Source organism: Rana temporaria, chromosome 1 (assembly GCF_905171775.1).
Source record: "Rana temporaria chromosome 1, aRanTem1.1, whole genome shotgun sequence".
Classification (NCBI taxonomy): Eukaryota; Metazoa; Chordata; class Amphibia; order Anura; family Ranidae; genus Rana; species Rana temporaria.
This window is the reverse complement of record NC_053489.1, coordinates 612,310,603-612,337,099: the sequence shown is the minus strand read 5'-3', so window position 1 is coordinate 612,337,099 and position 26,497 is coordinate 612,310,603. Positions and strand designations below refer to the sequence as shown.

At 44.1% G+C, this 26,497-nt stretch overlaps 1 protein-coding gene across 1 annotated transcript in view; it reads left to right on the top strand.

Annotated features, from left to right (window-relative positions):
- The window catches only part of ATOH8 (atonal bHLH transcription factor 8), a 93,338-nt gene extending 87,498 nt beyond the window's left edge, over positions 1-5,840 (top strand). The window contains exon 4 of the mRNA XM_040335247.1: positions 5,175-5,840. Coding sequence (XP_040191181.1) covers positions 5,175-5,180 — 6 coding nt within the window. The 3' untranslated portion in view covers positions 5,181-5,840. The remainder of the gene's footprint in view (positions 1-5,174) is intronic.
- Positions 5,841-26,497: the final 20,657 nt, after the last annotated feature.

The following is a 26,497-nucleotide window of genomic DNA, read 5'->3' as shown; positions in this document are numbered from 1 at the left end:
CCAGTTTTAGTAAATCTCAAACAGTGTGCTGTGTATTAAGCCCCCTCAAATGCAGCCAGTTTGCCCCCTCAAATGCAGCCAGTTTGCCCCCTCAAATGCAGCCAGTTTGCCCCCTCAAATGCAGCCAGTTTGCCCCCTCAAATGCAGCCAGTTTGCCCCCTCAAATGCAGCCAGTTTGCCCCCTCAAATGCAGCCAGTTTGCCCCCTCAAATGCAGCCAGTTTGCCCCCTCAAATGCAGCCAGTTTGCCCCCTCAAATGCAGCCAGTTTGCCCCCTCAAATACAGCCAGTTTTCCCCCTCAAATGCAGCCAGTTTGCCCCCTCAAATGCAGCCAGTTCCCCTCAAATGCCGCCAGTTTGTCCCCAAATGCAGCCAGTTTCCCCCCAGCCCGGCACTTACCTTCCTCAGGCCAGCGCCATCCTCCTTAATGCTCCCTCAATGTCTTTTCCCATCCTCAATGTCCCTTCAGACAATCAGGTGACCAGTAACCAGACCCGGTGCGCCTGATTGGCTGAGAGGCGTGTCAGTGTTGGGGAAGCGATTCCCTGCTGTTTAACCATTTGGAAGCCGATTAGAGCCCATAGGCTCTAATCGGGAAGCCTATCAGAGCCTCTGGCTCTAATCAGGCACTTCAAAAACACACCCACCGCTGTTATTCAGATGGCCGGCGCTCAACAGGGGGCTGGACACCTGAATAGTAGGCAGCAGCGGCGACAATAGATATATTCATGCAATGCATGAATATATCTAGTGTTGAGTGACGGGTGCGTGCAGGAGAGAGGGGGCGGCACTTCTGCGCCCACTATGGAAGCACCGCCACTGATACCAATAGATATCATCCTTGTGACTTCCTGGAGCAAATGTAACGACCGTAGAGCAGTATTTCTCAGCTCCAGTCCTAAAGTCGCCCCAGCAGGTCATGTTTTCAGGCTTTCCATTCTTTTGATCTGTTTCACTGCCTTAGTAATTACCACAGTAATTATCATCTGAGGGAAATCCTGAAACCGTGACCTGTTGGGGCGCCTTGAGGACTGAGGTTGAGAAACACTGCCATAGAGTAAAAAGTGATAACTTACCAGATAATTGGACTCCAAAGTTTTATAGGTCCATATGATTTTGGTGTAATAAAGAGGATGTGCAGGTCATCTCCAACCAGCATCTCACAGATTCTGGTACAATAAGCCTCTGGAATCCTCTATGATAGCACCAAACACTGTACATCCAGCGCAGCCTCCTGCTCCTTCCCTGCTGCTTGGAAGACATCTGGCCAGGAGCTAAAAGCATGCACTGGGTGGCTCTTTGACCGTGCAACAAGAGTATATTGACCTCTAAGGCCCCTTTCAGACGTCCGCTCCGCCTGTCCATTTTTACAAGTCCGTTAACGGACTTGTAATACATCCCTATGGGATCGCGTCCGTTAGCGGATGGAGCATCCGCTAGCGTCCGCGTCCGTCGGGATCCGGTTTTCGGACGGAAGAAAACCCTATTTTTTTTTTCGTCCGGCGGAACGGAACTGATGCAGACGGACAGACGGTCCGTCTGCATCCGGTTCCCCATAGGGCAGAGCGGAGCTGAGACAGGGCGGTCCCTGCAATGTGTGCGGGGACCGCCCTATCCGCCGACAGCTGAGCGGGGATCCCCGCTGAGCCGACGGAGACACACGGAGCGGACCCAGAAACGGTCCGCTCCGTGTGAAAGAGCCCTGAGGCCCGGTACACACTACCGGATCTGTCCGCTGGGATTTTTCCGCGGATCAGTTCCAGCGGACAGATCCGGTCGTGTGTAGTCCCGAGCGGACATTTTCCAGCGGATAAAAATCCAGCCGACGGATTTCCAGCGGATAAAAATTTCTTAGCATGCTAAGAAATCTATCCGCTGGAATCCTGTCCTTCGGACTTATCCGGTCGTCTGTACAGACTCACCGGATAAGTCCGCCCGATCCCCATCCCTCGCATGCGTCGAAGTGATTCGACGCATGCGTGGAAGTATTTACCTTCCAGGGTCGCGCACATCGCCGCGTCATCGCCACATCACCGCGGATGTTTTCTGCAGGGATTTTGATCTGATGGTGTGTACAGCCATCAGATCAAAATCCGCCAGCGGACATATCCGATGGAAACGGTCCGGCGGACCGTTTTCATCGGATATCCGCTTGTCTGTACGAGGCCTTAAAGTCTGGGGTCCACCAGATATCACCCTCTTGTCTTTCTGGAGCAAACCTGCTGATAACCATAGGTACAAAGTGATATCTCACCAATAATTTGGATCCAGACTTTGTAGGGCACTATGCTTTTGTTGCATGGTTAAAGTGCCGCACTGTGCACAGCCTCAACTGCTGTCCAAACATCTTCCAAGCTGCCAAGGAGGAGCAGGAGGGACCACACGTGATATAGAGTGTTTGGATCCGTTTTCATAGGTTTCCAGAGGTTGAAGATGACCTGGGAATCCTCTTTATTACAACAATGGCACACTGACCCATAAAACTTTTAGGTCCAACTATCTGAGTTACCACTTTTCACCCCATTGATTAAGCTAGCTCCAGAAAGTCACAAGGGTGATATCAAACAGTCTGGCTGCAATCTCTGGAAAATTACTTGAAGGACTGCATGCATCATTACTTTTGCATGTTGTTGTCTTATTGTGGGCAGTATTAGTATGGACCCTTTTTTGTACATTATAGTAAGCGTCAATGCTGTATTTTTATATTATGAGGAATGTAACAGAAGGGGAGCTGGAACATACAAAGGTGGACATGTTCCTGGGTCTGAACACACAAAACTCCCAGGAAGAACGTCAACATGAACATATTGGGGGTTATTTACTAAAGGCAAATCCACTTTGCACTACAAGTGCAAACTACAAGTGCAAAGTGCACTTGGAAGTGCAGTCGCTGTAGATCCGAGGGGGACATGCAAGGAAAATAAAAAAACAGCATTTTAGCTTGCACATGATTGGATGATAAAATCAAAAGAGATTCCCCTCATTTCAGATCTACCCCTCAGATTTACGACTGCACTTCCAAGTGCACTTTCGGTGCAATTTCAAGTACACTTTGCACTTGTAGTGCAAAGTGGATTTGCCTTTCGTAAATAACCCCCATTTTGTTGGCGTATCTAAGACAGCCTTTCTCAACATGTATAACACATGAAAACCCTTGAAAGAATCTTCAGGTCTTGGGAAAACCCTTCTAATAATCACCATATGTACAGTTCACAGTGTTATGTATTATATAAAAAAAAATTACCCGTGCTCTGCCAATCCTCTAATAGCATAAAAAAAACAAGTTTCCTATTTTATTTTAAACATCCACTTGCATAAAATAATAATCTGGTGCCACGCTGCTAAACTAATTATACCAACCAAAACTGAAACAAAAAGTGTACAAAACAATTCAAAACTTAATATGAAATATAGTAATAATGCACGTAGTTTAAGAGTCCTAATAGTCCTTTTACCATTAGAATGTGATGCCACAACTCCAGTGCTACACACTGCTACACACCAAGCATCTGAAACACTTGTGCCCTCACCATCAAGCTAAGACCCACATATTTTAGGTCACAGTGCGCTTAAATCATACTTTTCAGGGCTTTAGGTCACTCTCACATGTCCAAGCCATTATCCATCATGCCAACCACTGTAGGTGTGTTTCCTCTTTAAGGGATCCAGGTCCCGCTTAGCCATTAGTATATGCTCAGAACAAATACAGAACCACCATAGTCCAAAGCAGTATAGCATACATATTAATACTCGGTTTCAATGTACATTCCCTCGAGATGGAGATGGACAGCCGCACTCCAAAAAAAAACATAAGGTTGTCTTTATTGTAAAAAATGGATAAAAAATGCACTACAAAACAAGCAGAACACAGGGAAAACAGCCTACGCGTTTCACACTCCGATGGCAACCATGATTAAGCACTAATCGGAGTGTGAAACAGCTGTCCATCCCGTCTTTCCTTATATCAATTGCTTCTTGCATTGCCAGCACCCTTGATTTCCTGAACCGGTGCAGATTTTTACAACACACCCACCTGGAGCGGTTACTCCCTTCCCTTCACCTGGATCCAGGTGGTTTGTGTCATTGCACAAACTGTAACCGGAAGTGAAGTACCGACAAGGAATTTGCGGTATCCCGCGTATTGATGTGAATGCTATACTGCTTTGGGTAAATGGGTTCATTTTGAGTACTACACTATGGTGGTTCTGTATTTGTTCTGAGCATATACTAATGGCCAAGCGGGACCTGGATCCCTTAAAGGGGAACACACTTACAGTGGTTGGCATGATGAATAATGGCTTGGACCTGTGAGAGTGACCTAAAGCCTATTGAATACCCCTAAAAAAGAGGATTTAAGCGCACTGTGACCTAAATTATGTGGGTCTTGGGTTAAGGACACAATATTTAAAAACCCGGAATGTCCGGTTGAATCCCAGACAGGTGGCAACCCTAGTGGCACCATATTCTTTTTTTCACATTAGTGTGATGGTAAAAATGAAAACATTCTCCTTATCTTAATGGTCAATAGAAAAAATGCCTCATCACAGTTTACTGGTGTCAGTGGGAACTTCTCTAAGATGAAGAAATGGTTAATTTGTTCAAGGAGCCCCTAATAACCTCTAGAGCACAGGTGTCAAACACAAGGCCCATGGGCCAAATCCGGCCCTCCAGGCCATTTCATATGGCCCTCGCACCTCTCCTACAGCTGCAGGAGAGCTCCAGCCCTCATCTGGTTCTTCTCCAGACCCTTACTTATTGCTTTCAAGCAATACATCCATCTTCTTCCCAGAAGCAGCATAAGGAAAGGGGGGAGCACTGTGATGTAAGGGAGAGTGGGGGACTCAACTTCTGATGGTAGGGTGGCTCTTGACATCTAATGTAAGGGGAGGGGATGCGCTGGACATCTAATCTTACAGATACAACCGGCCCTTTTGAGGGCAATCATAATGCTGATGCGGCCCACAATGAAATTGAGTTTGACACCCCTGCTTTAGAGGAACGCTGGAGTTCCACAGAACCGAGGTTGAGAAAATCTGATCTAAGGCATAAAATACTCAGCCCACTGAGTTACAACTAGGATTAATATATTACTTTTGGCTGGACTGACTCTTTAGATGTATTTTCATCTTCTTGATCCACCTGGAAACTTGTGTAACCATCTGTTTTCTTCCTAGGAGTGATATGCGGTAACATCTGCTCCTCACATCCCTACCAGCGAGGGTTCTCCACGCGGCCAGCCATGGATGGTAAATTCTGAAGACGGCTTTTGGCAGAGACTCCTTACAAAGACATCTGGATAGAGAACTCAAGCACCGAGATGCTGAAAGGCCAACCGGGCTGCTCAGTTTTATCTCGCTGTACCTCCTCCGTTAGGCCGGATATCTTCATGTCACCTCATCGCACACTTAGTTTGATGTTCTGCTGTCTTGCCAAAGATTTACTGAAGCTTTGTGTTGATTGTCCTAATTTGCTGGACTTGTTCTCCTGAGAAAGCCAAGCCTTATGTAAGACTGATTCACAGAATATCATATTTATTGCATCCTTATTTCCCCAGAACACAGCTCTGCTAACCAGCGAAAAAGGGCGTTATTTAAACCTGCTTCTGCCGTTATGAGAAAAGCAGACGTCTCTCTATGCATTTGCAAACATATGGGGAAGCCACATGCTGTTTTCAAGCTGTCTCTGGGTTTGTGATCCGGCTATCATTGAGACTTGAATACTAATGCCGAAACTGAGAGGTTACTACAACCTTCCCTAAAGGTACTGTGAAAGCCAGAAGCCCAGGGTAGCCGATGGCCCTGTGTATGTATACATAGCAAAATAAAGGCAGAAAAACGTCATGAAGTTTACTGATTTATAATAAGAGAAAATGAGCACATGGGAGGGACAGCTCATTGCAAGTGCATACATTAAATTCTACAGAACGCAGATCTCCTGTCCAACAACAGGGACCGAACCAAAGTGGACCTAGCATCAGATATATTTTTTCCTCGCATTTAAAGTGAAGGCACGCTAAGTAAGGTTTAAAGATTGGCCATATGCGACTTGAATATCGACTGATTCCTGCTGAATCTGCTAGAAGTCATGCTAAGTATGAGCCACATATTTAAAATGAGCCACATGCTGTATGTTTTTGTAAGACACACACATGCAACCAGAACTGATAATCTTTGCCTGTCCAAGGTGCAATAGCATGAAGCGGAACTCCGGGAAAGAATCATTTTTCAGAGGGTGGGCCAGCGTTGTTACCTCTAATGCCGTGTATAGACGATCGGACAAATTTGGCTCAAACTTGTCTTGCATACACATGGTCACACAAATGTTGTCGGAAATTCCGAACGTCAAGAACGCGGTGACGGACAACACGTACGACGGCACTAGAAAAGGGAAGTTCAATACCAGACATGTCAGTAGAAGTTTGGTGAGAGAAGATTTGCGCTTTTCAGCCTCATGCTTTTCAGTCCGTTACAGCACAATGAATGTGCTATCTCCATTACGAACGCTAATTTTACCAGACCGAGCACTTCCGTCTCGTACTTGATTCAGATCATGTTTGGAATTTTGTGCATCGGAATTGTCCACACACGACCGGAATTTACGAGAACGTATTTTGTTGTAGGAAAATTTGAGAACCAGCTGATGGGGCCTACACACGGTCGGAATTTCCGACCAAAAGCTCTCTTCGAATATTTGTTGTCGGAAATTCCGGGCGTGTGTACACAGCATTATGATTGCTATGGGCTTGAAGAAGGTTCAGGGGGCGGCATTTTCAATATGAAGCTCAGATAAAGAACACAGGGACATGACTTCTACTAGCAGGAGGAAAGTTCAAAACTAATCTTAGAAAGTATTATTTTATCGAAAGAGTGGTTGATGCTTAGAATAAACTTCCAGCCGAGGCAGTGAGTCAGTCAACAGTAAGTGGATTCAAACATGCTTTCGATATACAGTGTGTATATATATATATATATATATATATATATATAGGTAGATTTGATGGCCCACTTGGTCTTTTTATACCATGACTCTTCTATGTTTCTATGTAACATCTGGAGAGGTGCTGGGAAAGCTGAAATCATCAGTGGTGGTCCATGTCACGTACATTCTGAGCTGTGGTCTTCTGGGCAGTGTTGCAGCAATTTTCGATCCGATACAGTGAGTATAACAGGTTGCTCACTCACCATCACCTCTATTTTAAAAACGCCTTGTATTATTTTCAATACATACAAGCCATTCTGTGATTGGACAAGGAGTAGCAGATGAAGTTCACACACTACACTTGTCCAATCACAGTACATCTTGTATCCATTGAAAAGAAGCGACCTGCTACACTCACTGCAGGAAGTTGCTGAGGCACTGCCCAGAAGATTACAGCTCAGACTATATGTGGAACAGACATAGGTGTGCGCAGCCTATTGCATTTGGGTGTGCACGCCAAAGATCAAACACATAGCACCAATCACTCACGATGAAAGGGAAGGGGCCAGTAAGTTACATATTTACCAGCCCCCTCCCCCACTCATCCTAAAACACCCCTGCAGCAACAGCTGGAGGGAGAGGAGACTAGGGAAGCTGGAAGCGCTGCAGGGGGAAGGAGGGGGGAACCAGGGCATTAGGGGGAATCTGTGTTGCACAGGGTGATTAGGGTGTGCCTGGGCACACCTGGCACACCCTGTGCGCACGCCTATGGGAACAGACATATGCCTAGTACACACGATGAGAAAGTTGGACGAAAAATATAGTTTTCGATGCGATCGTATGATATTCTGATCGTTAGTACACAGCTTTCGAGAGCCGATCACGACAGTTTATGTGAAATTATCTAAAGGAACAAACATATTTTTGTCCTACAATACCAGATCCTACGATTTTCAATTAATTATTACAGTATTAAACTGAAAAAAAATCAGAAGACCAAGACCACGCATGCTCTGAAATTAAAGAACACATTACAATAAAATACAACACATTGCATAACTTCCAAAGTTACATTCTGAATTTTAATAACTTTAGTAACCCATTGGTTTTTTCGATAGACTAGCATGTAAAAAAAAAAAATCGTCTGATATTCTTATCGTCTGTACTCGGCATAACACTTAGGCCCCGTACACACGACCGAGTTTCTCGGCAGAATTCAGCCAGAAACTCTATCGGAGCTGGATTCTGCCGAGAAACTCGGTCGTGTGTACACTCTTCATCGAGGAAGCCGACGAGGAACTCGTCGGGCCAAATAGAGAACATGTATTTCCTCGTTGTTCAATGAGGAAAGTTGGCCCGCCGAGATCCTCGGCGGCTTCAACACAGAACTCGACGAGGAACTCGATGTGTTTGGCACGTCAAGTTCCTCGGACGTGTGTACGGGGCCTGACACTTTGGTTATCCCCAGCAGCCATCTGGATGTTGAATTGCAATCATTAGAAGTAGCTATGTTGGCCCCATCTAACTAAAAAAAACAGTTTTCCTTGAGTTTATCTTTAAATTCCCCTTTAAAGGAACACTAAAGGTTCGTTTCTTTTAGATCAATTGATTGCTGTAAGCTAGAGCATTTAAATATCACTTACCTCGTTTTTCCTTTTGACCTCCAAAATACAGTAATCCAGGTTTGAAAATGCCATTTCCTGTCACTCCTCTTCTTGCTTTCCACCAGCATCTGAGCCGTTTTGCATGGTGGAAAGCAGAATGTGCCCTATGACTACAGCCCTGCATGAAGATGCTCTCTTATCCCTCACAGGCATGGAGGCTAAGCCTAATGGGAACTGTAGTTCCCATTAGGCCGTGATGTAGCAAGAATGAATGCGCACCGCAAACCAGAAAGTCAGTGAGAATAACGATTCAGGAGTGCTGGAGGTGAATAAAACGGCTCGATTTCAACAGGTATCAAACTACTTATAATAAAAAACATTACTTTTTACTTTATCAGCTACTGTCAGACTTTAATTTAAGAGGAAAATATTTTTGTCTTTACAACCCCTTTAAGTTTAGGGAAAACATGCTGAATTGATGCTAAGTTCAAAAGGACTCATGTGTATGTACCCTGAACTCAATCTGTGGCCTTCTCTATGGGACATACCATTCAGACACATTACCCTCTGCCTCGCACCCAGTGGACTTTCTGACCCTTGCCTCCCTCAAGACCTAAACATTGGACTTTTTAAATGCTCTGGATCTGGAAACACAATATATCTGGCTATAGACTGTTCTGCCCAAAACTCTTCCAAACTGAGATGGGATGGAATTAAAAAAAAAATGGACAATTGTCAAGGCCAAACTGAAGCGTTGGCGAATAGGATGGACAGCTAAGCTTGCCTCTTATGAAACTTGCAAGGTGCACAGAAATTCTGTTTCATATTTTATTTTTGAAAATCTGGTGCCAGTCACTCATATTATCTTTTGATGATTTTAAGCCTTCTTTAATATGAAATGGCCACTAAAAGAGATCACACGGCCAAGTTACATGAATGTTATTAAAGATCTAAAGCTAAATCTAGGCATGGGTGTGTTCAAAGTGAAACTTCAGTTTTGTTAAGAAAAATAGTAATTCCCTTTGGGTAAATTATATGGTATGTGTGCATTTTGGAACTTTACTCATCCCCTATTTTTTCCCCCCACCTTACTGTTTAAACTAGGCTATGTACAAAATCATACTAGCATGCTCAGCAATCCAATGGTGTAGTTATCCGCTGTTTCACCACTGTAGATCCAACTTCCTTTCTGATATCATCAGGGGAGCAGCTGTTTCGCTTGGGTTCTTGCAGTCGGCTCCCATGCACCGACACTGTGGCATGTCAACAGGGGGTTGGCTGCAAGAACCAGTTAAGAGACAGCTAGCTCTCCGATGACGCACTGCCGTGTAATGTACCCCAAGGTCTCCTGAGATGTGTGATGAAGGCAGCGGACAAATAAATCCATTAGTGTGGCAAATGTTTCTGAAAAAAAGGTAATTCAAATAAAAAGTATCCAATTGTTCGAGAGGAGGGCAATAGGAGTAGAATGAAAGAGAGAGTGGTGGGAGGGTGAAGGTCGGGTGGAGATATTGAAACAGGCCATTTTGGTATATTTGAATTGGGAGTCTGCCCAATTTGTTTACAGAATTAGAGGTAGTATTGTAATTAGACATACTGCACTCCTATTGGGCATACAGCATTATTAACAAATGTGTACCCAAGAAAAAGGCCCATGGTGCAGAACATTGAAGGGGTATCTGTAAATTTACCTAAATCATAGTAGCTTAGCCATTCTCTTTGCAGCAATGAGGTTCTTGGTTCAAATACTGGCCAGGATACACTCTGTATGAAGTATGCATGTTCTCACTGTGTTAGCATGGGTTTCCTCCAGGTACTTTGGTTTCCTTCCACACTCAAAAGACATGCTGGTAGGTTTATGGGCTCCTGTCTAAATTGGCTCTAGTATGTGTATGTATGAATGTAAGATATAAACCTCAAACTGTAAGCTCCTTGAGGGCAGGGACTGATATTACAGTATGTAAAGTGATGTGTAAATTGTCAGCACTATATAAACACCTGCAATTAATAAATTAATGACTGTAAAGGTTTGTGGGAAAAGGGGTGAGCCAACTGCAAAAAGCACAGGGATGAGAAGTACAGTATAGAAAATGTCAACTACAACTAGTACTGTTGCCATGGGGGTAAGAAATTGCATTTGGAGAAGTAAAGTGTTTATTTTTGTAGTAGTTATATATATATATATATTTTTTTTAACAAATCTGAAGTTTCTCTTTAAAAACATATCTGGGAATGTTAGAAGTAGATCCTTTAAAAGTTACTCGTATGTTAGTTTAATGGGATCCATCAAATTGTTATAAAAGAGGTAGATTAACACGGCTGAAACCATGACAAGTATTACTGTGCTGTTATAACCTGACAAACACTACAGGGGCAAAAAATAAAATTTATTCTTTATGTTTTAGCTTCCTGTTCAGTCATTTGTGTTGGTTTTTATAATGCAGTTTAATCAGTTTTGAAGAAGATGTTACTGTTAAAATTTCTTTAGACCTGTGGTCTCCAAATTGTGAGTTGGATGCAGCCCTTTGTTAGCCTTTCTCTGGCCATTGAAGACATTTTCTATTTTTTTTGGAAAGCCTGTAGACCCCTGCGTTAGACCAGCCTTTCTCAACTTTTTTCCCTTACAGGAACCCTCTCAGGGAACCCCTGCTAAAACCAATTAATTGCAGGTGAGTGGGAAAAGCACCCCTTACATTGGTGGCCAGTGGAAAGAAAACTCCTGTTACAGTGGTGGCCAGACTTCAATCCTTACAGGCAGCTAAAAAGATCATTGGTTAAAAAAAAAAGATCATTGGTTAAAAAAAAAAAAAGATCATTGGTATCCTGTAACTGGCTCTGCCATGTGGCTTTGACCTCCATGCACTATCAAATTGGAGGTCAATTAGCCACATCCAAAAAGGAGGGAAGGGGAACAAAAAAGCACTCACATTTGCCAACATGTGTAATATTGAATAGGGGAAAAGGTTACTGCTGAGGGGCAGTGACAGGGCGGACTTTTAAGGCAAGACGGGAACAAAGGATTTTGAAAAAATATAATTTTAATTACAAAAGATACAGTAAGATATCTTACTGTATCTTTTGTAATTAAAATTATATTTTTTCTAAATCCTTTGTTCCCGTCTTGCCTTAAAAGTCCGCCCTGTCACTGCCCCTCAGCAGTAACCTTTTCCCCTAGTCAATTAGCCACAGTATCAGGAAAGGTGCATTCCACAGAAGACTGGTTCATGGCCAACTCAGAGGCGCACGTGCACGAACAGATTGGCGAATGCGCAAAAACGTCAGGCGGGCTATTTAACGGGCTATTTAAATTGCACTAGTGCCTGGAGTCAGTGCCGTTTGGTCTATTGTGTTTCTGAAGTATTTGAGTATCTGTTCCTGTATTGCTTATCTGTTTCCAACCTTGTCCTTCTGCTGACTCCTGATCCTGCTCCTGACCACTGACCCCTGACTTGCCTGTGGACTTCACCTCTGCCTTATCCCTCTCCTCATCTGCCTTAATGTTACCGACTTTTTGCCTGATTCCTGACTACTCTCCTGCCTGCCGCCTGAACCTTATCTCTTTGCTAGTTGATGACCCAGACTGCCTGACCCTGTCTTGTGACTGATACATATCTACTGCACCTGCTGTCCGTGCTCTTCCCTGCCTGTGATCCCTGTGTTCCAGTCATACACCAGCGCCAGCCAGTGAGAGACTTACCAGGCACTTGTGTCACCTTATGCCTTGGCATTCCCTGTCACCTTATCAGGAACTCTGGAGCCAGGGCTGTAAGCAAGACCTTCCTTGATGCTTCAGGCTCCACCATCAGGTACGTTACACACAGCTTAAGTAACCCCTAGCAACTTCTGAAGGAACCCTAGGGTTCCACTGAACCCTGATTGAGAATGGCTGCTTTAAACCAATGTACCATAAATACAATAGGGTTTCTGTGAAAGCCTTTGGATGGTGTTTCGAGAATTTGGGTGCTCGGGTGTTCAAAACACACTCCTGGCAAAGATGTGCAAAACAGGTCCCATGACATCTCACATAAACTGTTGTCATGGGTCTCAAACGCTTTTTTAATTCTTTCTGAAAGCAGCTAAATGAGTGCAGGATTTCTACACTTGACATGTTTTCCACAATGTGTAATTGGATAGCCCTATTGTCAACTTATTAGAATTATTGGGCTAATTCCAACCAAAGACATGATAAGCATAGTTAGCGTGGGCTTCTTTATGGCAACCTATTGCTAGGTTTTTGCTATTGGTTTTTATTCAGATTGGCCTTCTTTTGTGGGTGTCTGGGGTAAGGGCATTAGACCGTTTGCTCCATGAGAGCAGGAAGGAACATATTTAGACATCCTGCTGCCCTATTGATGTCTCTAAAATGGAGCTTTCTTTTTAACTCTTCTCAGCATCCCTTACCATCCAATGCTCTTGTTGAATTTTTAGGAGGAAAATAATGAAGAAAACGTTATCGCAGTGTATTTTGATACTTACTAACTCTAACCCTGCTTCCCTAGGCACTGGCCCATGACCCATGATTGCCATTATGGTAAATACGGTCCTGAGGACAGGACATGATGTGTTCAGTAATCTCTGTGGTTCACTGCGCCAGTGTTATATAAGACCATAATGAATAGTGAATTATGGCTTTCAACTGCAAATTGATTTCCTTTAGCACCTGTGTGGTTTTAGATCCATTGACTCTTACCTGCCTAACTGAAAGTGAAACTAAATTGTGAATGTCTTGGAAGAACAGGAGAGTGAGATGGGGGAGAGAAGGGATGGAGATAATGCAGTTCAGTGATTACAGTGTACTGCAGTCTGCAGTGCACACACTTACCCACGGTCCAGGCTAGAATCTCAGGCATCATTCAGACACAGCCAGGAATGCTGCTGATTTTCATATTTCCCGCCCACACATCCCCTCTCTTCAGATACAGCACACTGGGATAGTGTGGGCGGGACTGGAAGGAGGAGGAGGAGCTGTATTCCTCCCTGCTCGTATATGAGAAGAGTGAGGGGGGTGGCTGGACTTGCTGGGCTGTGAAAGAGTGTCATAGACTGACACTCAGCTCAGCTTGCAGTCACCACTCTCGGAATTTACAGACTGGTTCTCCTGTCCTAAGGATGGGAGAAATCAGTCAGTTTTTTCAGTAACTGAGATGAAGGCTTGGGCCCCCCTCTCCCCCCCCCCCCACAGTGCTCGTGGAGTCCTTCCTGCAACTCGCTCCTCTCCGTGCCAATGAGGATGCAGGGGAAGGAGCAGATCGGGCGGCTGTGGTTGTGTGAGCGCTCGCATTATGCAGTGTCAGCGAGCAGAGGGAGGGGGAGGAATATCCCGCAGAAGCTGCTGGGGACACTCTCCCTCTGTGTTACTCCAGCGGCGGCCCAAACAAAATACAAAAACATTTTTAAAAAAATTGGGGGGGGGGGGGGGCAGGGCCCACCCTAGGGACGCCATTACATCAAAGATGCAATAAACAGGGTTTATTTCTACCCACCACACCTTAAATTCACGGGTGCGAACAGGGCCAGAGGGGATTCAAAAAATGATAAAGACCATGTACATCATTTAACTTCCTTTGTCATTCTGCTAGCCCCATGTTCACACTTGAGAGTCTTGGCCAACAGTTCCTGACGCACAACGCTAAAGATGAATAATCCATGTATTCTCTTTGTGCCTGTTCACGCCTGAACATTGTGGTTCCTGTCACATGAAGCTCAAAAAAGTACATGAGCGTCTTTGAGGCAGAATAAGGACATTTTGGCTCCATCAAGGCTATAAAAATGTTTATTTTAATCTTATTATAGCCCTGATGAAGGAATATTTCCTGATCATCAAAATGTGTCGGCGACCATTGTTCTTCCTCTTGTCACTTTGCTATCAACAATAAAGAATTAAGGACTTTTGAGACAATTGTTTGGCACTCTTTTTTTATTTAATGTCATGTGACCGCTATAAAACACACCAAAATAGGTATTGCAGTATCTTATTTACACATAGGCTAACACAGAGGGACATTTGAGAGCAGAAAAAAAGTCAAACGCCGGTAAAATGGGAGTTTGACAGCTGCAGTGTGCATGAAACCACTTCAGTACTGCTGGACTTCCTTAGATTTAAGTTGTTATACTGGGATACTGCCTGCATCTGGTATCAACCCGATATCAAAATCTGCAGCCGGCAATTCCATGTTCAGTTGCTCGATCACTTCTGTGGGTAGTGGAAGGGGTCCCCCTCCCGCCGCCTTTCCCAAGCTCTGCCGTCCAATCGTGGAGCAAGGTGACTGCGTCTTTACACAGAGAGAGGGGAACTGACATTGTTCCAACATCTCTGTGACCCTGGACTTGTGGTTCAGGATTTTTGTTTACCAGTCCATTAGTGGCCAGGAAAGCCAATCAGACTGACCTGAGTCTCATCGGCCGCATTGGAGACCAGAGAAGAGATTTGGGGTCTAATAGACCCCAGATCTCTCCATAAAGAGGACCTGTCTCAGCCCATACTGTGAAGCCTCGTACACACGACTTGACGGGCGAAACACATCGTTTTCCTCGTCGAGTTCCTTCTTAGGCTGTCGAGGAACTCGACAAGGCAAGTTTCTCCATTCCCATCGAGGAAAAAGAAGACATGCTCTCTTTTTGGCTCGACAGGATCCTCAACAGTTTCCTCATCAAAAAATGTACACACGACCGGTTTCCTCGGCAAGAAAAAAATCCCAGCAAGTTGGTGGTTTTTGCCGGGAAACTCGGTCATGTGTACGAGGCCTTACAAAAGATGTTTTTCATCCTCATGTCATAGCAATAACGTTAAAGTGATTGTAAACGATCACCTTGTAAAACAACCATTTCAGAAATTGAAACGAAAGGAAAAACATTTGTGTATAGATATAAAAAAAACGTAAATACCTTTCCCTTCCCCCCCCCCCCCTTTTTTTTTTAAAAGGGATCACATTCCCTCTGTTCTTAGATGCATAGGAGCTGGGGGAGACACACTCCTAAACCTTGTGGACAGCCTTCCCAGAAGAGTTGAAGCTGTTATAGCTCCAAAGGGTGGGCCAACTCAATATTGAATGCTTCAAACTAAAACTGGGATGCCATTAAAGTTCATGTGCGTGTAAAGGCAGGCGTCCCAATACTTTTGGTAATATAGTGTATTTATAATTCCATAAATATTTGAAAATGTAAATAAAAAGGTGGTACAATGAGCAATATAAGGACATGGGCCCGGATTCACAGAGAGCGGCGCAACTGTAGACCGGCGTATTGCATCTCATATGCGCTACGCCGACGTAAATTAGTGAGGCAAGAACAGTATTCACAAAGCACTCGCTCCCAACGTTGCGCCGGCGTAACGTAAATTGGCCGGCGTAAGCCCGCCTAATTCAAAGTAGGAAGGAAGTGGGCGTGATCCATTTAAATGACCCGTGACCCCATGCGCCGTCCCGTGGGCGCTTCCCAGTGCGCATGCTCAGAATCACGTCGCACCTAACGCCTAAGATACGTTGAATCACTGAACGTAACCTACGCCCAGCCCTATTCACGTAGTCCTACGTAAACTACGTAAAATACGACGGCTGTTCCGTTGTCCATACCTTTGCATGGGATGCGCCTCCTCTAGGTGGAATAACTTTACGCCAGACCTACAATTACGTAAACGGCGTATACTACTGCGACGGGCGCAAGTACGTTCGTGAATCGGCGTATCTCGGTCATTTGCATGCGCCTAGGCTCCGACGGCGTAGGAAACTTACGTCGGTCGGATGAAGCCACATTTCAGGCGTATCTTGCATTAGGAATAAGGCGCATAGGTACGACGGCGCATCAGTGCACTTACGCGGCGTATATAAAGATACTTTGGCGTAAGTGCTTTAAGAATCCGGGCCATTATGTCAAAAAAAAAATCAAAGGGAAATGTCACTAAAAACCGTGGACTAAAAAAAGCATCTTGTAAATAAATGACGTTTGCAGTAGAAGTGTCCTTGGAGTTTTACATCCAGCGTTATCTTTATTGCTTTCACTTTGTGAATATCTGTTGGAAAATAAAAGTGATACACACAGAAATATAACTGCATGCTGTAAATATACAATGAAAAGTCCTGGCCCCTCGCCCATCGCCCGGTATACATCATTGCACCCCAATGGATTTACAGTCAGACACCCAACCAAAATATAGGAATGCTCTGGACACACAATAAACTTTTCTGACTTTCACTAAATCATTTCCACTCCAATGACTTAACAGCCTTTTTTTTTCCTCCTCCTGCTGGCTGTGGTCGGAAAAAAATGCAATATATCTATGTTTTTGCTCCATTTGTCAGAAATAAAACAAAAAAACAGATGTGAGAGGTTTTATGACTAGAGATAACTGGGGTTCTCTCAAGGATCATTTAAATCAAAGTTACTGCTTAAGGAAAAGTGCTGGATTTCTGGCAGGCTGCTTGTCCGGGAGGAAAAAGGCTACTTGAGGCCTCTGCTGTGCAAGAACTTGGACAAAACAAACTCATCCACCAAACTTGGCAAAATACACTTCATCTAAATATAGTGTTGTCCCGATACCATTTTTCTAAGACAAAGTACAAGTACTGATACTTGTTTCAAGTACTCGCCGATACCGATTACCGATACTTTATTAATGTCATGTGACAGCGGCACTAATATGCAGCACTGATGACGTGCGGACTGTGTCAGTATTTTTTTTTTTTATTTATGTAGCGCCTGTGTACTTTCAGTACCGGTGCTATTTTAAATTTAAGGGGGATGAGAGAGTTAGTTAGCTCTCATCCAGTTTATTTGTCTAAATTGGGTCTCTGTTTCAGCTGGGCTGTACTGTGGGCTCATTCTGCTGTTGCCGGGGGGCTATACAGGTGGCACCAGTGGAGTCCAGACTGGGGTGCCTCTTGCCAGCAGCCAATCAGGAGGGTTTTTTCCTCGCGGGGCATGCTGGGGGAGGGTACTTCTGGAGCAGACGCCATGTGGCGGGGTTCTTTTTTCCGGGTGTGGCACCCACCTTCAGGGTGACCACACATCACGGCTCCCCGGCGAGATGGCCTACCAGGCCGGGGTGCGCGTTGCGTTGAGGTGCTCCTGGTTTCGGGACCATGTCGGCCCGGAACATTTAAAGTTGTGGCGGGGCCCCAGTGATCGACTGGGTCCCCAAATTCTGAGGAAAGGATCCCAAGCGAGTGTGCTGTTCGGTGGGGAGTGAGCCTGAGGAGAGCCAAGAGAGGCAGGCAATCCAATAGGGCCTCGAGAATCCATCGGGGATCGAGGTAACCGTACACTGAGAGGTTGGATGTCAGCAACCTGTCAGTCGGTGACCTAACTGAAAACTACCTGAGGAAAATTCAAGCGCAAATTCTACCAAGGAGGATTGTCTCCATGATCTAAGCGCTAGGGAGGGTCTGTGGCAGAGATATTTTCCCTCAAAGTTCCGAGTAATACTCTGGCTGCCAGGTCGGTGTGAGAGGCCTGTCCAGGTACACTATACCCACTCCGGCTGGAGTGGCCACGAAAATAAGGTATCGTTGGAAGCAGGACTGTTTCAGTAACTTTAAGCCTGAATCTGCTATTTCTCCTTTGCTATCTACTTCAAGTTGTATTGTTTACCGTGTTTGGTGAAATAAAAGCACAAGACACCTGCTGTGTGAACAGTCCATTTGCTGAGGCTCTCATCGTCTACCCTAGACACTCACAGAGGTAACATGCCATCCCAATCTATAGCCCTGTTGGTGAGATTTCAGGGGTCTTAACAGACCACTGACATCTCCCTTTGGAGATAAAGAAAGGGACTGTGGACACAGATTCCCCAGTCCCTTTCTCTGCAGCCTTAGCTGCACTGAAGATGATTGGATAGGAGATAACGGCTCCTCTCCATTCATAAACTGAAGCATCGTAAACACAGTGATGCTCAGTGACAGTTATGAATGAACAGAGCCAGTGATCACTGTGCATTCGGAAAAAGAAGGAGCCGGTAAATTACATATTTACTGTCTCCTCCCTCCGTTCTTCATCCTGACGAATCGAGGACAGAGGGGGACCGAGGAGTACAGAGGGGGACTGGAGGAGCATGGAGGGGGACTGGAGGAGGATATGGGGCACAGTCAGGGGTGATCGTTGCGGCGCTGGGGAGGAGTTACAATCACCAATCTCCCTGCATACATTTCAATAAAGCATCTGGAAGCCGCGGGAGGGAGAGGTGGAGAAGCGTCTGTCAGCTGCTTTATTGAAATGTATACAGGGAGATCTGTGATTGTAACTCCTTCCCAGTGCCGCACTGATCACCCCTGACTGTGCAGGTATCGGATTAAGCATCGGAGCATTTGCCCGAGTACAAGTAGTATCGATATTGGGACAACCCATTATGCTACTTGTAAGCTGCACGGATGGAAAAAGAAACTTAAAGTGATATTAAAGGATTTTTTTTTTTTTTTTAAATAACAAACATGTCATACTTACCTGCCCCGATAGTCCTCTTCTCGGGTTCCCCACCTCTTGGCCCCTCCTTCCTGCCAAGTGCCCCCAGAGAAAGCAGCCTGTAAGGGAGTCACCCAAGCAGGCTCATTCACAAGTGTCCATTCACACACAGCCGTGGCTCGACCCCGCCAACTCTCTCACCTTATTGACTCACTGGCTGAGATTGACAGTCTCAGCCAATGAGGAGGGAGCATCCTGGATAAACAATTTGAAAAAAATAAAAATGTTTCCCGCAAATCTCCTAAAAGTAAAGGGGTTCATGAGAAATGGGGATTTAAAGTGCCCAGATAATGAAAATTGTTCAAACAAGAAAATTGATGTAAAATGAATATGATTTATTTATACACTTTAAAACAATAAAGGTACAAAAGCTCTAAAAAGCATAGCATCTTATGCATATTCACATACAGTATATAAATTTAATTTGGTGAATCCTGTATGTATCGATGAGTTTCACCCAAATTGAGGGCTTCTTCAGATCCGATTTTCAAATGTATTATTTATATGTAGCACTACCCCCGAAGGAGCTGCTGGTTTAGATTTTGGGTTTTGCACGTTACCTCTAAGTTCGTTGTTTAGGGAAGAAAGTCCACACAAGATGTAAAACCTTCAACTGTTCGGTTTTATTTTTGCTGCAAAAAAATTGTGAAGGAAGTAGAGAGTATAGAGAGAAGGGGAAAGTTCAGGTACGTGGTAAAGAATGCACAAAAGTATTCAAAGTTCCAATATTCGTCACTCACTCCTGAGTGGGTATAGTTCACCCGGATAGACCCCTCTCACATGGCCTAGCAGCCGGAAAGATGCATAGTATAGACAGTATAGAAACAGTCTCTGCCACAGACCGTCTGAGAACACAGAATGGATAGTCAGGAATCCTCTGCCACAGGATTTGAAGTCCCGAACTTCCTGCCTTACAGCAAAAGAGCCTTTAAAACAATTTGCGTAGTGGATCCCTTTTCCTTAAAGGGTCACTAAAGGAAAAAAATTTTTTTGCTGAAATGACTGTTTACAGGGTATAGAGACATAAAAGTTAACTGATTCCTTTTAAAAATGATTAAAAGTAGATACAAATCAATCATATAATGTGCCTCTAGTTTCACTTTCACTTTTAAACTGGTTTCATGTTTATGTGAAGTAAAGAGACACACAGAACAAAAACAAACAAATCCAGGGCAGTGTTTTGTTTTTAAAATGAATCTGATTGGTTCTGAGGAGTTTTAGACACACAGTAATGACAGTTTAGACCACCGTGAGAAAGCTCCCAGTATGATGGTTATAAGGAGCCAGACAACCAGGAAGTGTGGAGATCACAGCAGAATTACAGCTACTTCAAAGCAAAAACTAACAATAAGGACATGAAACCAGTACTGCAGTAAGGTAAAGGAAGCTATTTAGATAAAAAAAAATTCCTTTAGTGACTCTTTAACCTCCCTGGCGGTATGATTCTTTCAGAAAAAACATGCTGAAAGCGGTACCATTATTTGCAAGGAAATTTGGCGTTTTATATTGTAGGTCTGTAATTTTTAGAAATAACTCACTTAAATCTGACCAAACAAGATTCTAATAGGCATCCCGGGTATTACATTTTTTAAAAAACAAAATTATAAATTATAATATAATAAATAATTATAAATAATTATAACAAATAATAATATAATTATAATAAAAAATATTCAATAATGTAATCAAATTAAAATCACTGAAATTTGCTCAGTTGCAGAATTGTTGCTGTCATTATTTTTTTTTTTTATGACGAATTTCCCCACAAATCGCTATCGCACAATTCTGCAAGTGATTATAATTTATTATCGCTGTTTTTTAGCTGGTCTAAAACTATTTTTGACATAAAGGGACACTTTTGGTTGCTATGGACAATCTACAGTTTGCAGGGAGAAAAAAAGGTTTTTTATTATATAAAATGACATGCAGGACACTGGGCAGACCACTAGGGACAGGGGGGGTGTGTTTTTTTTACATACAGTACTGTAATCTATAAGATTACAGTATACTGTATGTAATGTGTTTGTTTACGTTTTTGAATTTGGCGCCGTTCTCCGTCCCCGTGCGTCGTAACGTCGCAGGGAACGGAGATCGGCGTCACACGGAGGCACTATGTGAATCGAGCGAGGTCCCGCTCGCTCACACAGTGCGGTGGCATCGCTGGATCCAGGGACAAGGTAAGTAAAAAGTGCCTGTGGATTCAGCGAGGCGAGCCGAGACTGACTCGGGGTTACCGATAGTAGCAGGAAAATCTAACCCCGAGTCAGTCTCGGGAAGACCGCCAGGGAGGTTAATGAAGGTCACCAGGCCTATCCCGAGACATCAGCTTGCATTGCTTGTCTCCTCCAGGGCAGGTCCTCCCCCGGTTTCCTTCGCTAAGAAGCTTCCTCCACTTGGATGGACAGCTTGGGATCTCTTGTAGAACCATAGGCCCCAGCCAGCATAGCGGGGCCTACTTGACAGGAACACAGCCTCAGACCAACGTGGTCCCGAGACTGAAATCACTCACACTCACCTCACGCCAGGAGGGCCACGAGGCGAAGTTAGAATTTAAAAAATGTGTAGTTTTGATTTTGGGATATACTCGCTGTATAAGACTACCCCCTTCTTACTGTCTTTCTGGAAGCTGAGGGGGAGCCAGAACCGCTGACAGAAACAGGCTTTTTCAAATCTCACTGTGCCATTACATTACATTCCTCACTGTGCCATTACATTACATGCCCAGACTGTGCCATTACATTACTCACTGTGCCATTACATTACATGCCCAGACTGTGCCATTACATTCCTCACTGTGCCATTACATTACATGCCCAGACTGTGCCATTACATTCCTCACTGTGCCATTACATTACATGCCCAGACTGTGCCATTACATTACATGCCCAGACTGTGCCACTGTGCCATTACATGCCCCCACATTGCCACTGTGCCATTACATGCCCCCACATTGCCATTGTGCCATTACATGCCCCCACATTGCCATTGTGCCATTACATGCCCCCACATTGCCATCACTTGCCCCTCACATTGCCATTGTGCCATTACATGCCCCCACATTGCCATCACTTGCCCCCACTGTGCCTGAACTTGTTGCCCCCCCCCCCCCCCAGTGCAATAACACTCACTTTTTTTCCCCAGCGCTGACAGTCTCCCATGCTGCGATCGCAATCGTGAATGATTTCAAAGCCGCGCCTTCACTGCAGAGTGTTCTGTGATAGGAGGAACAAAAATCTTCCCAGCAGCGCCTCTGTTATGTTTTCCGCCTATCACGGACGTCTTCTCATCTCGTCCGAGGATGAGAAGGCATCTGTGATAGGAGGAACAAAGAACAGAGGCGCTGCTGGGAAGATTTTTGTTCCTCCTATCACAGAACACTCTGCAGTGAAGGCGCGGCTTTGAAATCATTCACGATCGCGATCGCAGCATGTTAGACTGTCAGCGCTGGGGAAAAAAAGTGAGTACTGAGACTGTACCCGGCGTATAAGACGACCCCCGACTTTGGATGCATGTTTTTGCATCCAGAAAGTCGTCTTATACGCCGGAAAATACGGTAAACACATGAGGATAAGGGATAATGAGATAAATGTTTAAAGTGGGTGTCAAGCCACTCTAACATCTTTATACTATAAGCGCTTATTTGTCTCTTAATCCTGTGTCCCCCTGTGTGAGTGATTTATTAAAAAAATGCAGCATATACATCATTCCAGAGTGGCGCTCACGTGGCTGTCCGGATCTCTCCTCTGCCCGTCTGACAGCTGCATCGGGCGGGGCCGAGATTCCCCCGCTGACAGCAGTCGGGAGGAGAGAGTCGGCCGGTCACGTGAGCGCTGAGCAGTGCTTTGAAATTAGGTATATGCTGATTTTTTTTTTTAAATCACACACACAGGGGGACACGAGATTAAGAGTTGTGAAATCATACCACCATACTGTCCTATGTTTCCTTTACATTATATGAAGGTGGGCAGATAGGACATCTTCCTTCTCCAGCCAACCTTTCTGGAATGCCCTTCCAGCCAACATTATCATTCCAAACCCATGTGGCTCCGCCCCAACTCCATTGCCAATCAGATATTGGTTATATATTTTTGTCTAAAAGAGTGGTGGTGGGTTAGAACCTCCATCAGGTATTTATTGATGTCTATGAACCCATCCGTAGCCTTCTCTATTTGTCCTGGTGAACAGTGTCACTGGGTCTGAAAGGGAAGGAACAACAAAAATTGTGAGTTGATACCAGAAATAAAAAAGAGAGAAAATCTTCCAGTGGCAACACTTGTTACAATGATACCGACAGTATCTAAACAGGCATTTCCCTCACTTTAGAGATATTTCTTATCCTTTCCTACAGAGGACAGGAATTTAAGGGAAATATCACTTATGGTAAACAGATGGCAAGGAGTTTTAGTCTTGTCTCATCTTTAGCAATTTTTTAAATACAGGAAAATATTTGTGATTTTCAGTTGAATGAATCAGATTTATTTTTTGGAACAAAAATGGAGAGAAACTTGCATTTCTCTTCAACTGACCAACAGTGACATCTGCTGGCCGGTCTGGTATATCACAGATCTTTAAAGGAACAAACCATAATGATATTGTATAGGCCGATATACCTCCCAACTTTTTGAGATGGGATCGAGGGACACCTATTAGCAAATTAAGTATGTGGACATAGGACACACACCCCTGCTAGGCCCCATTAGAGGAGAATTATTAAAAAATAATAAAAAAATTGATTTTTTTTTACCACTTTTCCTTTATACTGGCTTTTAAAATGTATAAATGCAGCAATTTAGAACTGGTAAACCCTTTTTAGCCACTTCCATACAGGCCAATTTTGGCATTCCTCTCCTACATGTAAAAATCATCATTATTTTGCAATTACTCAGAATCCCCAAACATTATAAATATATTTTTAGCAGCGACCCTAGGAAATAAAATGGCAGTCGTGGCAATATTTTGTCACACGGTATTTGTGCACTAATTTTTAAAACACATATGTTTTAGGGGAAAAAAAAACACTTTCATGAATTACAAAAAAAACAAAACACTAAAGTTAGCCCAATTTTTTTATATAATGTGAAAAATTATGTTACGCCGAGTAAATAGATACCTAACATGTCACGATTTAAAATTGCGCACACTCGTGGAATGGCGCCAAACTTCGGTACTTAACCACTTCAATACTGGGTATTTATACCCCCTTCCTGCCCAGACCAATTTTCATCTTTCAGTGTTCTCAAACTTTGAATGTAACACTGTACCCAAAAAAAAATTTTTGCATTTTTTTCACACAAATAGAGCTTTCTTTTGGTGGTATTTAATCTCACTGCTGGGTTTTTTATTTTTTGTGACATTAGTGAAAAAAGAGCGAACATTTTGAAAAAAAATTATAACATTTTGCAAATAAGTCATTTTTGTTTATAAATTTGGGCCAACATTTATACTGCTTCATGTCATTGGTAAAAATAACCCAAATAAGTGCATATTATTTGGTCTGTGTGAAAGTTATAGCGTCTACAAGTTGTGTTGCCAATCATTTAAAACTGATCACACCTGATGTACTGACATTTCTTGAGGCCAGGATGTACAGGAAAGTACAAATTCCCCCCAAATGACCCATTTTTGAAAAGTAGATATTCCAGGGTGTTTAGTAAGAGGCACAGCAAGTTTTTTTTCCCATAATTCTTGGGAAAATTAAAAAAAAAAGTTTTTTTTTTTTACACACAAATGTCATATTAACAAGTTATTCCTCACACACAACATATGCATACTTTCAATTACACCCCAAAATACATTCTGCTACTCCTCACGAGTTTGGCGATACCACACGTGTGAGACTTTTTCACAGCCTGGCCACATAGAGAGGTCATAAATTACACATCTAATTTCCTAAGGACCTATTACACTTTTGAAGGCCCTGGAGCACCAGGACAGTGGAATTACCCACAAAATTAGCCCATTTTGTAAAGCAAACACCCCAACGTATATTCTATGAGGCATTATGAGTCTTTTGAATGGTTAATTTTTTTCCATAAGTCTTCGGAAAATGTGGAAAGAAAATGAAAACTTATTTTTTACACAAAGTTGTCAATTTATATGATATTTCTAACACGTAGCATGTACATAGCAAAAATACATTCTGCTACTCCTCCTGAGTTTGGCAATATTACATGTGTGAGACTTTTACACAGCCTGGCCACATACTGAGGCCCAATATTGAAGTAGTACCTTTAGGCGTTCTAGGAGCATAAATTACACATCTAATTTCATTCCTACCTATCACACTTTTAAAGGTCATGTAGCACCAGGACAGTGGAACCCACAAAATGACCCCATTTTGGAGAGCAAACACCCCAAGGTATATTCTATGAGGCACGGGCTGCAGTTAGGTACACGGGTACTCTGATGGGCTGGTGACAGGTACTCGGGTACTCCGATGGGCTGGTGACAGGTATTCAGGTACTCTGATGGGCAGGTGACAGGTACTCAGGTACTCTGAGATCTAGTGACAGGTACTCGGGTACTCAGATGGGCTGGTGACAGGTACTCGGGTACTCTGATGAGCTGGTGACAGGTACATCGATGGGCTGGTGACAGGTACTCAGATAGGCTGGTGACAGGTACTCGGTTATTCTGATAGGCTGGTGACAGGTACCCAGGTACTCTGAGATCTTGTGACAGGTACTCAAGTACTCAGATGGGCTGGTGTGGTGACAGGTACTCGGGTACTCTGATGAGCTGGCGACAGGTACATAGATGGGCTGGTGACAGGTACTTGGTTATTCTGATGGGCTGGTGACAGGTACTCTGGTCTTTGAGTTGGTGACAGGTTCTCGGGTACGCTGATGGGCTGATGACAGGTACTCGGGTTCTCAGATGGGCTGGTGACAGGTACTCGGGTACTCTGATGAGCTGGTGACAGGTACTTAGATGGGCTGGTGACAGGTACTCAGATGGGCTGGTGACAGGTACTTGAGTATTCTGATGGGCTGTGACAAGCACTCAGATGGGTTGTTGACAGGCACTCCGGTCTTTGAGTAGGTGACAGGTACTTGGGGACTCTGATGGGCTAGTGACAGGTACTCGGGTACTCTGATGGGTTGGTGACAGGTACTAGGGTACTCAGATGGGTTGGTGACAGGTACTAGGGTACTCAGATGGGCTGGTGATAAGTATTCAGATCTTGAGATGGGCTGGTGACAGGTACTCAGATGGGCTGGTGACAGGTACTCAGATGGGCTGGTGACAGGTACTCAGATGAGCTGGTGACAGGTACTCAGATGGGCTGGTGACAGGTACTCAGATGAGCTGGTGACAGGTACTCAGATGGGCTGGTGACAGGTACTCAGATGGGCTGGTGACAGGTACTCAGATGAGCTGGTGACAGGTACTCAGATGGGCTGGTGACAGGTACTCAGATGGGCTGGTGACAGGTACTCTTTATTACTGGGGGGCAATCAGTGTGATTGGTGTGCACTGTAAGCAGTAACGAGCTGTCACCACAATCTCCTCCTCATACACGA